The sequence below is a fragment of the Pristiophorus japonicus genome, chromosome 15 (assembly GCF_044704955.1).
Source record: "Pristiophorus japonicus isolate sPriJap1 chromosome 15, sPriJap1.hap1, whole genome shotgun sequence".
Lineage (NCBI taxonomy): Eukaryota > Metazoa > Chordata > Chondrichthyes > Pristiophoridae > Pristiophorus > Pristiophorus japonicus.
Genome location: NC_091991.1, coordinates 128,957,261 through 128,969,759, shown reverse-complemented (window position 1 = coordinate 128,969,759; position 12,499 = coordinate 128,957,261). Strand labels below are relative to the sequence as shown.

The following is a 12,499-nucleotide window of genomic DNA, read 5'->3' as shown; positions in this document are numbered from 1 at the left end:
CTCCAAAATGTCAATAAAAACTTTAACGACATGTATCGACTCTGTTGTGGTGGTTCAAATTTGGTGCTAGTAATGCATCCCCTGTGAACCTAATAGTTTGATCGACCCGAGAGAAAGATAATAAAAGCAGCATAATTTAAAGTGCTACACACTTATATGAATTCCAAATTCAGCCCACCATTTATTTTGGACTAGTCCAAAAAACACTCCTGAATTTGAGAAGTCCTGATCAATCCTGATTGGTTCGGCCTGTCAGACTGGTTTCCCTAAAAGTTTCTTCTGTTTCAGCAGTATGGATAAGTAATTCTGCCAAAGGAAGATTATTTCTGGAGTGATCTCCCTGTGTCAAAATTGTCCATTGCAAACCAGTACAGAGAAAAAGACAGCAAAAAAAAAAAGACTGAAGAAAACAGAGAAAAAAAGGAAGCAAAGGACATTGTACCATAAAGATTTAGCCCAGAAGTTCGTAACCTTTGTCATGCTCCCAAATGAAAGCTAGTCATTTCCCTACAGAGTTGGAGGAAAACCAACAGGCAAGCCACTAAGCAGCACTTTCATTTCCTCTCTGAATAGACTGCGTCGTGTGTTCGATCCTCAATGAGTAGAGGCTGACGTTGTGCACTACTGTTGTCGGGACCCGCCCTCCTCAATGGCTCAGAGACATGGACCATGTACAGTAGACACCTCAAGTCGCTGGAGAAATATCACCAACGATGTCTCCGCAGGATCCTACAAATCCCCTGGGAGGACAGGCGCACCAACATCAGCGTCCTCGTCCAGGCTAACATCCCCAGCATTGAAGCACTGACCACACTCGATCAGCTCCGCTGGGCAGGCCACATAGTTGGCCTGCCCAGCGGACTCCCAAAGCAAGTGCTCTATGCAGAGCTCCTTCATGGCAAACGAGCTAAAGGTGGGCAGTGGAAATGTTACAAGGACACTCTCAAAGCCTCCCTAATAAAGTGCAACGTCCCCACTGACACCTTGGTGTCCCTGGCCAAAGCCCGCCCTAAGTGGAGAAAGTGTATCCAGGAGGGTGCTGAGCACCTCGAGTTTCAATGCTGAGAGCATGCAGAAATCAAGCGCAGGCAGCGGAAAGAGCGTGCAGCAAACCAGTCCCACTCACCCCTTCCCTCAACGACTATCTGTCCCACCTGTGACAGAGACTGTGGCTCTCGTATTGGACTGTTCAGCCACCAAAGAACTCACTTCAGGAGTGGAAGCAAGTCTTCCTCGATTCCGAGGGACTGCCTATGATGATGATGTCGGGACATATTTAACCTTCAAGCTCTGTCAACATGGAAGAGTTAGTAGTTTCTTGTTTTTGTGGCAGTGTGCTTAAATGAGTAAGTCCAGGATCAAACCAGGTATGGAATAAGAGATGCTGCAAATCTATTCAACCAATCCTTTGAACTCTCTTCACTAAATAATTAAAGATGAATGTCAAGGGAAATAGTGCATACAAATGGAGCAATGTTTTTTTACTGAAATTAAATTCATTTGTGTGTAAATATGATGGAATTTAAAAGCAAATGAAAACTTCCAGATTAAAATTACAGTTAAATATTCATATTTACAGGAAATGCTATCAGACAAACTGCACTTCAAGCGGCAACTATCAACAAAACAGCGAATCGTGCGATTTTTAGTTCATCTGTTGGGTTGGATTGTTTCATTAGGAACAACATTTGGTTGCTGTTTTGGAATTTATTCCTATTCTATTTCCAATTTTGAGGTATGGATTTATAAATTTTACACTTGTTGATCTACTGTATGAAGGGTAATACATTTCTGTACATTTCACCAAAGTAAGCTGATTGCCTGAGAGGCCACACATCGGGTAGCTCAAAGTTAATCCAGTGCCAAAGCTGTCAAAAAAGTGTGTTTCAGCATCTAAAAAATAAAAGCGTTCAATAATCATATAATATAAAAAAACAGCATGAATGATTGCAGCAGTAATCTAATCTCAGCCAATAAATAAACTGATGAGTGCGTTCCAAGGTAATTTAAACCATGAGATTGGAATAATAACTTGTACACGCACTGATACGGTCAATTTCCTCTATGTATGAACATGTGGGCCCCAAATGGGGGGGTTCTAATCGATGCGTCATAACCAGCTGGAGTCCAGCAAAACCCACTGGAAAATGGGCTGATCGCGCTGGATCCCATCATAACTGCCAGGTTTACAACCCACAGGTTTTCATGGCTATGGTTTATTATATAAACAAAAGAACTTCCCACCGCTTTTCATTCTCCTACCTCTCCTCACATCCAAAATATCTTCTCCAATCAACAGTTACGGGATGGGCAGGCTCCTGGACATCTCCAAGATAGACAGTCCCTTTCTTCAATAAACTCAACAGAACGTAAATACATAACTGGTATGGGAAAGGATCCCTTTCCATGTTTACTCTACTCCCCCTTAAAAGTCCACCCAGGACAAGCAAAACCCAACCCCTTAGAGGAAGCCCGATTGGTCAAGATCATGATTCAAATACTGGTCTCCCAAACATAAGTGTGTTACTGCACTATTGCAGTTACCAGGACTCCTTCAAAGGTTACAACATTAATTGAATAGATTGTTTTAAGTTTCGAGGCAGCTCATTTCCATTTATTTGTGCACCAGAGAGAGTAAAGCATCTAGGAATACATTTTTGCAAGAAATCCAGATCAAACAAAACAGAATAATGTAATCAAAAGTGTGCAAAAAGATGATGGTGTTCACTGATGCCCACTGTTGAGGGCTACTCTTAATTTATTAAAATAATCTCTTCACCGAGCATTCATTTCCCAACGGGAGTAGCCCAGAACTATTAGTTAGACAGATAAGCTTATAGAGCTCATTTTTCAACAAATGTTGAGAAATGTAGCTCTTTGTTGTTACTGGTACTAGAACTTAGTGAAAACTAAGTTTAAAAAAATCATGAATGATTATTCTAATTTTATTTTCACAAGTCCTGCAAAGCCATTTCATATATGTTTATGTCAGTATAACTGATGAAGCAGTATATATTTAATCTCTATCTATATTTTATTAAGGGCTAGAAATTCAGCTCTGTTTTTTTGGCGCTACAGGTGCCATTTTGTATCCAAAATGGCGCTCAAGCAGTGTGCGCACACTTGTGATGCGGGCCACGCCAGATGCCATTTTGGTGAGTGCATTGGCATCGGGAATGTGCGCCGTTAGTATGCAGAATAGGCAGATCATGGCGTCAATGAATGTGAGGTATGAGTCGCAATACCCACGCCCGTTTTCGGGCCTTATCCAATTTGCAGGAATAAAAGTCATACACCAGCAAGCATTCTATTAAAAATTCCTATGACAACATTTATAAGAGAAACTACCTATGTCTAAACTTGTCAAACTGTAATTATATCATCCACCAGTGGTGACCCAATGGCCCGATTATTTATGGGGAGGCGGCGAGGGAACATGGGGGAGGGCAGGGGCAATTTAGTGGTCGGGAAACCCAGCGCACGGGTGTTATATATGTGTACTTGTATTTACTCTGTACAGCCACCAGAGGGTTCATCCCCTGGAGTCCCAAGGGATCCCATAATCCCTTGGGAGCACAGGTATTTAAGGAGGCTTCACAGGTTGGAGAGGCACTCTGGAGACCTCCAATAAAAAACTATGGTCACACTTTACTTTGAGCTCATAGTGTTCAGTCTGACTCTTTCTCCATACGCAACACCTGGCGACGAGATTATAGATAGCGAACCCAAAGATGCAGAGAACAGTGGGCATCCTGGGGAAATTCTTGGAGAGAGATGATTGGGAAACTTTTGTGGAGCGACTCGACCAATACTTCGTGGCCAACGAGCTAGATGGGGAAGAGAATGCTGCCAAACGAAGGGCGATCCTCCTCACCAACTGTGGTGCACCAACGTATGGCCTCATGAAGAATCTGCTCACTGCAGCGAAACCCACAGATAAATCGTACGACGATTTGTGCACACTGGTCTGGGAGAATTTGAACCCGAAGGAAACCATTCTGATGGCAAGGTACCGGTTCTACACCTACAAAAGGTCTGAAGGCCAGGAAGTGGCGAGTTATGTCGCCGAGCTAAGGCGCCTTGAGGAAATTGCGAATTTGAAGGACCTTTGGAGCACATGCTCAGAGACTTTTTTGCACTTGGCATTGGCCACGAAACCATTCTTCGCAAACTTTTGACTGTAGAGACCCCAACCTTGAGTAAGTGCCACCAGTGACAATACGAAGCAAATCTCTCAGCACACAAGTGCTGCTACAAGTACTGTGAACAAAATGATGTTGTTTTCGAATCGGAACGTACAGGGCAGGTCACACATACCTGCAGCTGCACGTCCTCAGATGTCTGAGTCCACCATCAAGGGTGATGAATGCAAGGCCATTAACACCTTGTTGGCGCTGCGGGGATGATCATCGTTTCCATTCATACCGATACAAAGAGTACGTTTGCAAGGGCTGTGGAACAGTGGGACACCTCCAACGAGTGTGCAGGCGAGCTGCTAAGCCTGTTAAACGTGTAAACCACCATGTTGCAGAGGAGGACAGATCCACGGAGGATCACGATGAACCAGAGCCTCAGATAGAAGAGGCAGTATATGGGGTGCACACATTCATCACGAATTGTCCCCCGATAATGCTGAATGTTAAACTAAATGGAGTCCCGGTGTCAATGGAGCTGGACACGGGTGCGAGCCAGTCCACCATGGGCAAAAAGACTTTTGAAAGGTTGTGGTGCAACAAGGCCTCAATGTCAGTCTTCACTCCAGTTCGCACAAAACTAAGAAGTTACACGAAAGAACTGATTCCTGTAATCAGCAGTGCTACCGTAAAGGTCTCCTATGATGGAGCGGTGCACAAGCTACCACTCTGGGTGGTACCGGGCGATGGTCCCACGCTGCTCGGCAGGAACTGGCTAGGAAAGATACACTGGAACTGGGACGACGTCCGAGCGCTATCGCCCGCTGACGACACTTCGTGTGCCCAGGTCTTAAACAAATTACCTTCGCTGTTCGAACCAGGCATCGGGAAATTCCAAGGAAAAGTGCAGATCCACCTAATTCCAGGGGTGCGACCCATCCATCACCAGGCGAGAGCAGTACCGTACATGATGAGAGAAAGGGTAGAGATTGAGCTAGACCGGCTGCAAAGAGAGGGCATCGTTTCCCCAATCGAGTTCAACGAGTGGGCCAGTCCTATCGTCCCAGTCCTCAAGGGAGATGGCACCTTCAGAATCTGTGGTGATTAGAAAGTAACTATCAATCGTTTCCCCCTGCAGGACCAATACCCACTACCAAAGGCCGACAACCTCTTTGTAACGCTGGCGGGAGGTAAGACGTTCACGAAGCTGGATCTGACTTCAGCCTACATGACACAGGAACTGGAGGAATTATCGAAGGCCCTCACCTGCATCAACACGCACAAAGGTCTTTTTGTTTATAACAGATGCCCATTTGGAATCCGATCAGCGGCGGCAATATTCCAGGGAAACATAGAAAGCTCACTGAAGTCAGTCCAACACATTGTGGTCTTCCAGGACGACATCTTGGTCACAGATCGGAACACAGTCGAGCATCTGCAGAACCTGGAGGAGGTTCTTAGTCGACTCAACCACATGGGGCTCAGGTTAAAATGCTCGAAATGCATTTTCCTGGCCCTAGAGTGGAGTTCCTAGGAAGGAGGATTGCGGCGGAGGGCATCAGGCCCACCAGCGCGATGACGGAGGCAATCAAGAACGTACCAAGACCACAGAACGTGACAGAGCTGTGGTCGTTTCTGGGACTCCTGAACTACTTTGGTAACTTCTTACCGGGTCTCAGCACACTGTTAGAACCACTGCATGTCTTACTGCGAAAAGGGGATGAATGGGTATGGGGCAAATGCCAAGAAAATGCCTTCGTAAAAACGAGAAAATTGTAATGCTCAAACAAATTGCTGGTGTTGTATGACCCATGTAAGCGTTTGGTACTCGCATGTGATGCATCGTCATATGGCGTCGGGTGTGTATTGCAACAAAGTTATGATTTCGGGAAAGTGCAACCGGTTGATTATGCATCTAAGGCTGAGAGAGCCTACAGCATGATTGAGAAAGAAGCGTTAGCTGAACTGCTCATGAAAAGAGCACTTAAGACAAGGCTCTCGTTAGTTCACCTGATCTAGATGAACAGGTAGAGAGCAGGCGGCTTCAACAAAGTGCATACCATGACAGCGCAAATGTGTCACGCGAGATTGAAATCAATGATCCTGTATTTATATTGAATTATGGACAAGGTCCCAAGTGGCTTCCCGGCACTGTCGTGGCCAAAGAGGGGAGCAGGGTGTTTCGGGTCAAACTTTCAAATGGACTCATTCACCGGAAACTCTTGGACCAAATCAAACTCAGATTCACGGACTATCCTGAGCAACCCACCTTGGACCCTATCTTTTTTGATCCCCCAACATACACACCAGTGGCAACCGACACCACGGTTGACCACGAAGCAGAACCCATCATCCACAGCAGCCCAACAGCCCAGCAAGGCCCAACACACCAGGCAGCCCAGCAAGGCCAGCTGCACAGCAGCCCAGCGAGGGCCTAACAAATGATTCAACAATACCAGCATTCACACCGAGACGATCAATCAGGGCAAGAAGGGCCCCAGATCGACTCACATTGTAAATAGTTACACTATTGATTTTGGGGGGGGGGAGTGTTGTTATATATGTATACTTGTATTTACTCTGTACAGCCACCAGAGGGCTCATCCCCTGGAGTCCCAAGGGATCCCATAAACCCTTGGGAGCACAGGTATTTAAAGAGGCTTCACAGGTTGGAGCGGCACTCTGGAGACCTGCAATAAAAGACTACGGTCACACTTTACTTTGAGCTCAGTGTTCAATCTGACTCTTTCTCCATACGCAACAATGGGTTTCTCTCAAGTCCTCCCAAGTTTAACAGCAGAACCCGATTACAAATTTTGGAATTGTTTCCCAGCTGCAGCCAGCCAGGAGGGAGAGATCATCGGTTGGTGGGGGCATATCGATGTGGGGGGCCCAGAAAGATCGGGGAGATTGTGAGAAGATTGAGAGGGCCCATGAAGGAGACTGTTGGGGGGTCATTGAGGAGATTGCAGGCTCTGGGGAACATGGAGGTGGGGGGGCAGAGAGGAAGTCGCAGGCTTTGGGGGACAAGGGGGAGTGGGGTGGGGGCAGAGAAGAGATCGCAGGCCATTGGGGACAAGGGGGGGGGCGTGGCGGAGAGGAGATTGCAGGCCATGGGGGACATGGGGGGGGGGGGTGGGGGCAGAGAGGAGATCGCAGGCCATGGGGGACAAGGGGAGGCGCAGCAGAGAGGAGATTGCAGGCCATGGGAGACATGGAGGGGTGGGGTGGGGGCGGAGAAGACATTGCAGGCTGTGGGGGACGTGAAGGGGTTGGGCTGGAGAGGAGATCGCAAGCTGTAGGGGAGGGCCGTGGAGGAGATTGTGGACTGTAGCGAGCATCAGATGATGGCGGGGAAGCTCCGATCGCTGGGGAGGTTAACAAGGTAGCTTGGTGGGCCGTGGGAAAGTCCTCCTGGCTCACAAGCCACTTGCCTGTTCCATCCAGCAGTCCTCACCTTCCTTCAGCTGCCGGATTTCCCAAGGTCTGGAAAACCCGGCCAGGACACCTGAATATCACCTGATCCGATATGGGGTCAGATGTATTTCAGGCACCTGTTTAATCCCAATATTGGTCCCTTTTGCCCCCATTTCCCACCCGGAAAACAGGTGCAATGAGGACTAATTTCTCCCACTGCACTCCAGCACTACTTCCCTTGCTTTGCAAATTTTGCTATTTAACTATAAATAATGAATATAAGCAAATATATGAAAATAAGGACAGAATGCATGACTTTAAAAAGGGAAGCGAATGTGTTCCTTGGTCCAATTATCCCACACCCATTAACCCACTTCACCTGAAGACTGTACAACTATACTTGGTTTTCACTCCTCGTGCAGAACTCATGGGATATTGACTCATATTTATTAAAGTCTTAGCTTGTGTTTTGTATGCAACACCTTGTAACCAGCATTCTACCGCCACCAGAGAGCGCATCTGTTGGAGTCCCAAGGGATCCCAACATCCCTTGGGAGCACTGTATATAAGCAGGCCTCCCATGCTGTGCAGGCATTCTGAGTTACAATAAAGAGACTAAGGTCACAGCAGCTCAAGCACAGCACTACGCCTCGTGGAGTTATTCTACAGATAAGTAGAGACATATTAGCTTGCATGTACTTCCTGTTGTGTAGCACTTCCTATAACTATCACACTTTGTCATCATGCTTCCGCAATGTTTGATGCAGACCAAAATGGCAGCAAGTCAGAACTGAAGAGGTAGGAAACTACAAATCCAAATTGAGGAAAGTGGCTAGAAAACTAGCAATGGGAAACTACTGAGGACTTAGGAATAACCAATTGGGAGAAGCTACCAATAAAAGAAAGGCGAAACAAACCAATCAAATGATTCAAACCATATAAAAAAATGATCTGCTATTTTTGTTTGTAACTTGAATTTCTAGGAGGAAGAATTCAATGGAAATAAAAACCGGGAGATGTATAATGGATGGCTAAATCAATTATCACCTGTTTTACACTATCACCCAAAGTCAGAGCGACTCCCAAAGAGTCTGTGTGTGTGTATGTATGTGAGAGAGAGAGAGAGAGAGAGAGAAGCAGAACTAGAAGTAGATGTGATGGACTCTACTGATTACACACCTGTAGCATTTTTTGGTTATGTTCAAATTATAACAATCTAGTATTTATTTCTTGGTAGTAAAGCCAAATTCTATCTCTCTCACTCCAAATTCCACATTCTCACTAGTGTTCAGTGTCTCATCTGGTGAAAACTCTCACCAGCTACATTCTCCCAAGTGGGAGTTGCTCTGCTGGTACAGGTACTTTCAAAAGTAAGATGCCATGATGCAGTTGGTGAAGAAGTAGAAGCCGCTGAGACTGTTGTTCTGACTCCGTGATAGTCCATGACCAAGGCAACCTGTTGAAGGAAAGGTTTTATTTACAATTAGATGTTTTACCTGTTCCTCAAAATCATTAAGGTTCTTGAAACATTGAGATCAAGCATTCATAGGTTTATAAGAACATACGAAATAGGAGCAGGAGTAGGCCATACGGCCCCTCGAGCCTGCTCCACCATTTTATTCGATCTTGGCTCATCTGATCATGGACACAGGTCCATTTCCCTGCTCACTCCCCATAACCCCTTATTCCCTTATCGGTTAAGAAACTGTCTATCTCTGTCTTAAATTTATTCAATGTCCCAGCTGCCACAGCTCCCTAAGGCAATGAATTCCACAGATTTACAACCCTCTGAGAAAATAAATTTCTCCTCATCTCAGTTTTAAATGGGCGGCCTCTTATTCTAAGATTATGTCCCTAGTTCTAGTCTCCCCCAACATGGAAACATTCTCTCTGCATCCACCCTGTCAAGCCCCCTCATAATCTTATACATTCGATAAGATCACTTCTCAATCTTTTGAATTCCAATGAGTAGAAGCCCAACCTCCTCAACCTTTCCTCATAGGTCAACCGCCTCATTTCCGGAATCAACCGAGTGAACCTTCTCTGAACTGCCTCCAAAGCAAGTATATCCTTTTGTAAGTATGGAAACCAAAACTGCACGCAGTATTCCAGGTGTGGCCTCACCAATACCTTTTATACCTGCAGCAAGACTTCCCTGCTTTTATACTCCATCCCCTTTGCAATAAAGGCCAAGATTCCATTGGCCTTCCTGATCACTTGCTGTACCTACATACTATCCTTTTGTGATTCATGCACAAGTACCCCCAGGTCCCACTGTACTGCAGCACTTTGCAATCTTTCTCCATTTAAATAATAACCTGCTCTTTGATGTTTTTCTGCAAAGTGCATGACCTCACACTTCCCGACATTATACTCCATCTGCCAAATTTTTGCCCATTCACTTAGCCTGTCTATGTCCTTTTGCAGATTTTTTCTGTCCTCCTCACTCATTGCTTTTCCTCCCATCTTTGTATCATCAGCAAACTTGGCTACGTTACACTCGGTCCCTTCTTCCAAGTCGTTAATATGGATTGTAAATAGTTGGGGTCCCAGCACTGATCCCTGTGGCACCCCACTCGTTACTGATTGCCAACCAGAGAATGAACCATTTATCCTGACTCTCTGTTCTCTGTTAATTAGCCAATTCTCTATCCATGCTAATATATTACCCCCAACCCCGTGAACTTTTATCTTGTGCAGTAACCTTTTATGTGGCACCTTGTCAAATGCCTTCTGGAATTCCAAATACACCACATTCCTGGTTTCCCTTTATCCACCCTGTTCGTTACATCCTCAAAGAATTCCAGCAAATTTGTCGAACATGACTTCCCCTTCATAAATCCATGCTGACTCTGCCTGACCAAATTATGCTTTTCCAAATGTCCTGCTACCACTTCACTAATAATGGAATCCAGCATTTTCCCAACCACAAGTGTTAGGCTAACTGGTCTATAATTTCCTGCTTTTTGTCTGCCTCCTTTTTTAAATAGAGGCGTTACATTTGCAGTTTTCCAGTCTGCTGGGACCTCTCCAGAATCCAGGGAATGTTGGCAAATTACAACCAGTGCATCCACTATCCATGCCGTTACTTCTCTTAAGACCCTAGGATGCAAGCCATCAGGTCCAGGGGATTTATCTGCCTTTAATCCCAATGGGCCCAAATTTGCCCAGAAGTTGCTCCGTTTTTTTTGGAGCAACTTGATTTTTCTGGAGTATCTTAAAAATCCCCATTCTGCAGATTCAATTTGCGTCAGTGTAAGTGAGTTAGTTAGAATTTTTTTTTGTTTTGTTTTTTTTTCAAAAGAGGGCATTACCAGCCACCTATGCCAGTTTTGGCCATTTAAGCCAGTTTGGACAGCTAATAGTTGCTCCAAACTAACTTAGGCCAGCGTATGTGGCCACTTGTGGCCGCACAAAAAACCCTTGTGGAGAGTTAAGAAATCAGCGTAGGTAGCCAGAGATAGGGGGGAAGGGAAGCGGCGAGGACCTTGCAAGCACTAAATACCTTCACAACAACATTCAAGAAGCATAAAAACCATCAATAATAAATAAAAAATAAATAAATTAAAAAATAAAAAATAGCTTGGCCCAGGAAGTCAGCGGGCCTGCCGGTGCAAGAGGCCCTCTATTGGAGAAAGGTGCGGGTGGGTGGGACACCCGGGCGGGAGAGAGAGCACAGGGAACTGGCCACACACAACACACAGCAGGCTGGGCTCGCACAACACAGAGGCTGCAGGAGTCAACTCCGAGGGACTGGTGGACTTCTTCTCCGAGGGAGTTCTCTTCTCTCTCCCCATGTCAAAACTCCCCCTCCCCCATCAAAACTCCTCCCTCATCCCCTCGCCCCCCCAGGATCAAAACTCTCCTCACTAAAGAAAGCACAACCATCAATAAATGAAAAATAAAACTCCAGTCCTACCTCGACCCGGGCAGTCAGCTGGTCGGGCCGACCGGTGCGGGAGGCCACTCGGCCAGGGATAGGTGCGGGACTCTCTCCAGGCCATGCAGCAGTCTGGCGCGCATCGTGACGTCACAGTGTTGGAGACGCTGTTGTCTGTCATTTTTATAAATGATTTAGAGGAAGGAATTGTGTGCAAAATGTCCAAGTTTACAGACGATACCAAATTGGGAGTAGTGGCAAATGATTATCAATGTGCACAAATCCAAAAGGATCTTGACCGCCTCAAACGCTGGGCAGAGCAATGGCAGGTGTTATAAGTATAAGATTATTTCGTGCTATAGCCAACACACATTTCATTATGGAAAAGAAAACTTTCAAATTGAATTTAACTTGCGGCTGGAGTTACTTTGTAATGAATTGCTGTCAGTGCTGTGCTTCCTGCTGTGGTTCAACATCTGCACAGCACTGTGTCAAGGAGATACTTATCATTCGCCAGGCTCACCAGACTGCAACAGAAGTTAAAAGCATTTGTTCCCTGCGTGCTGCTCCCTCGAATGCTCATGTGTTTTTGTGCAGTGGTTTCTGAACTCTTGAGCCCAACATTTTCCAACAGATCTGCTGCCACTGTTGGTTTTTATGTGTCATAGGGATTTCTTAAAAAGAAATAAAGGGGTAATTTATAGTCAGCCAACAGATGTGGGAGAAGTGAGTCATAGAAACATAGACATAGAAAATAGGTGCAGGAGCAGGCCATTCAGCCCTTCTAGCCTGCACCGCCATTCAATGAGTTCATGGCTGAACATGAAACTTCAGTACCCCCTTCCTGCTTTCTCGCCATAACCCTTGATCCCCCGAGTAGTAAGGACTTCATCTAACTCCCTTTTGGTAATTATACCACTTAACTAACCACAGTGAGAGAAGATATGTACTATTTATTACATTTGGAACATTTTGGAACATGTCTGATGTGCAGTGAAAGGGGCGGAACATCGGGTCCCACGCTGCAGAGGAGCTACTGCGCATGCACGAAACCACCAGTGTGGATGCG

The 12,499-nt window shown here is 45.7% G+C and overlaps 1 protein-coding gene across 1 annotated transcript in view; it reads left to right on the top strand.

Moving 5' to 3' along the window:
* LOC139281601 (transmembrane channel-like protein 5) overlaps nucleotides 1-12,499 on the top strand; it is a 192,972-nt gene that overhangs the window by 96,996 nt on the left and 83,477 nt on the right. The window contains exon 10 of the mRNA XM_070901751.1: nucleotides 1,580-1,735. Coding sequence (XP_070757852.1) covers nucleotides 1,580-1,735 — 156 coding nt within the window. The remainder of the gene's footprint in view (nucleotides 1-1,579; nucleotides 1,736-12,499) is intronic.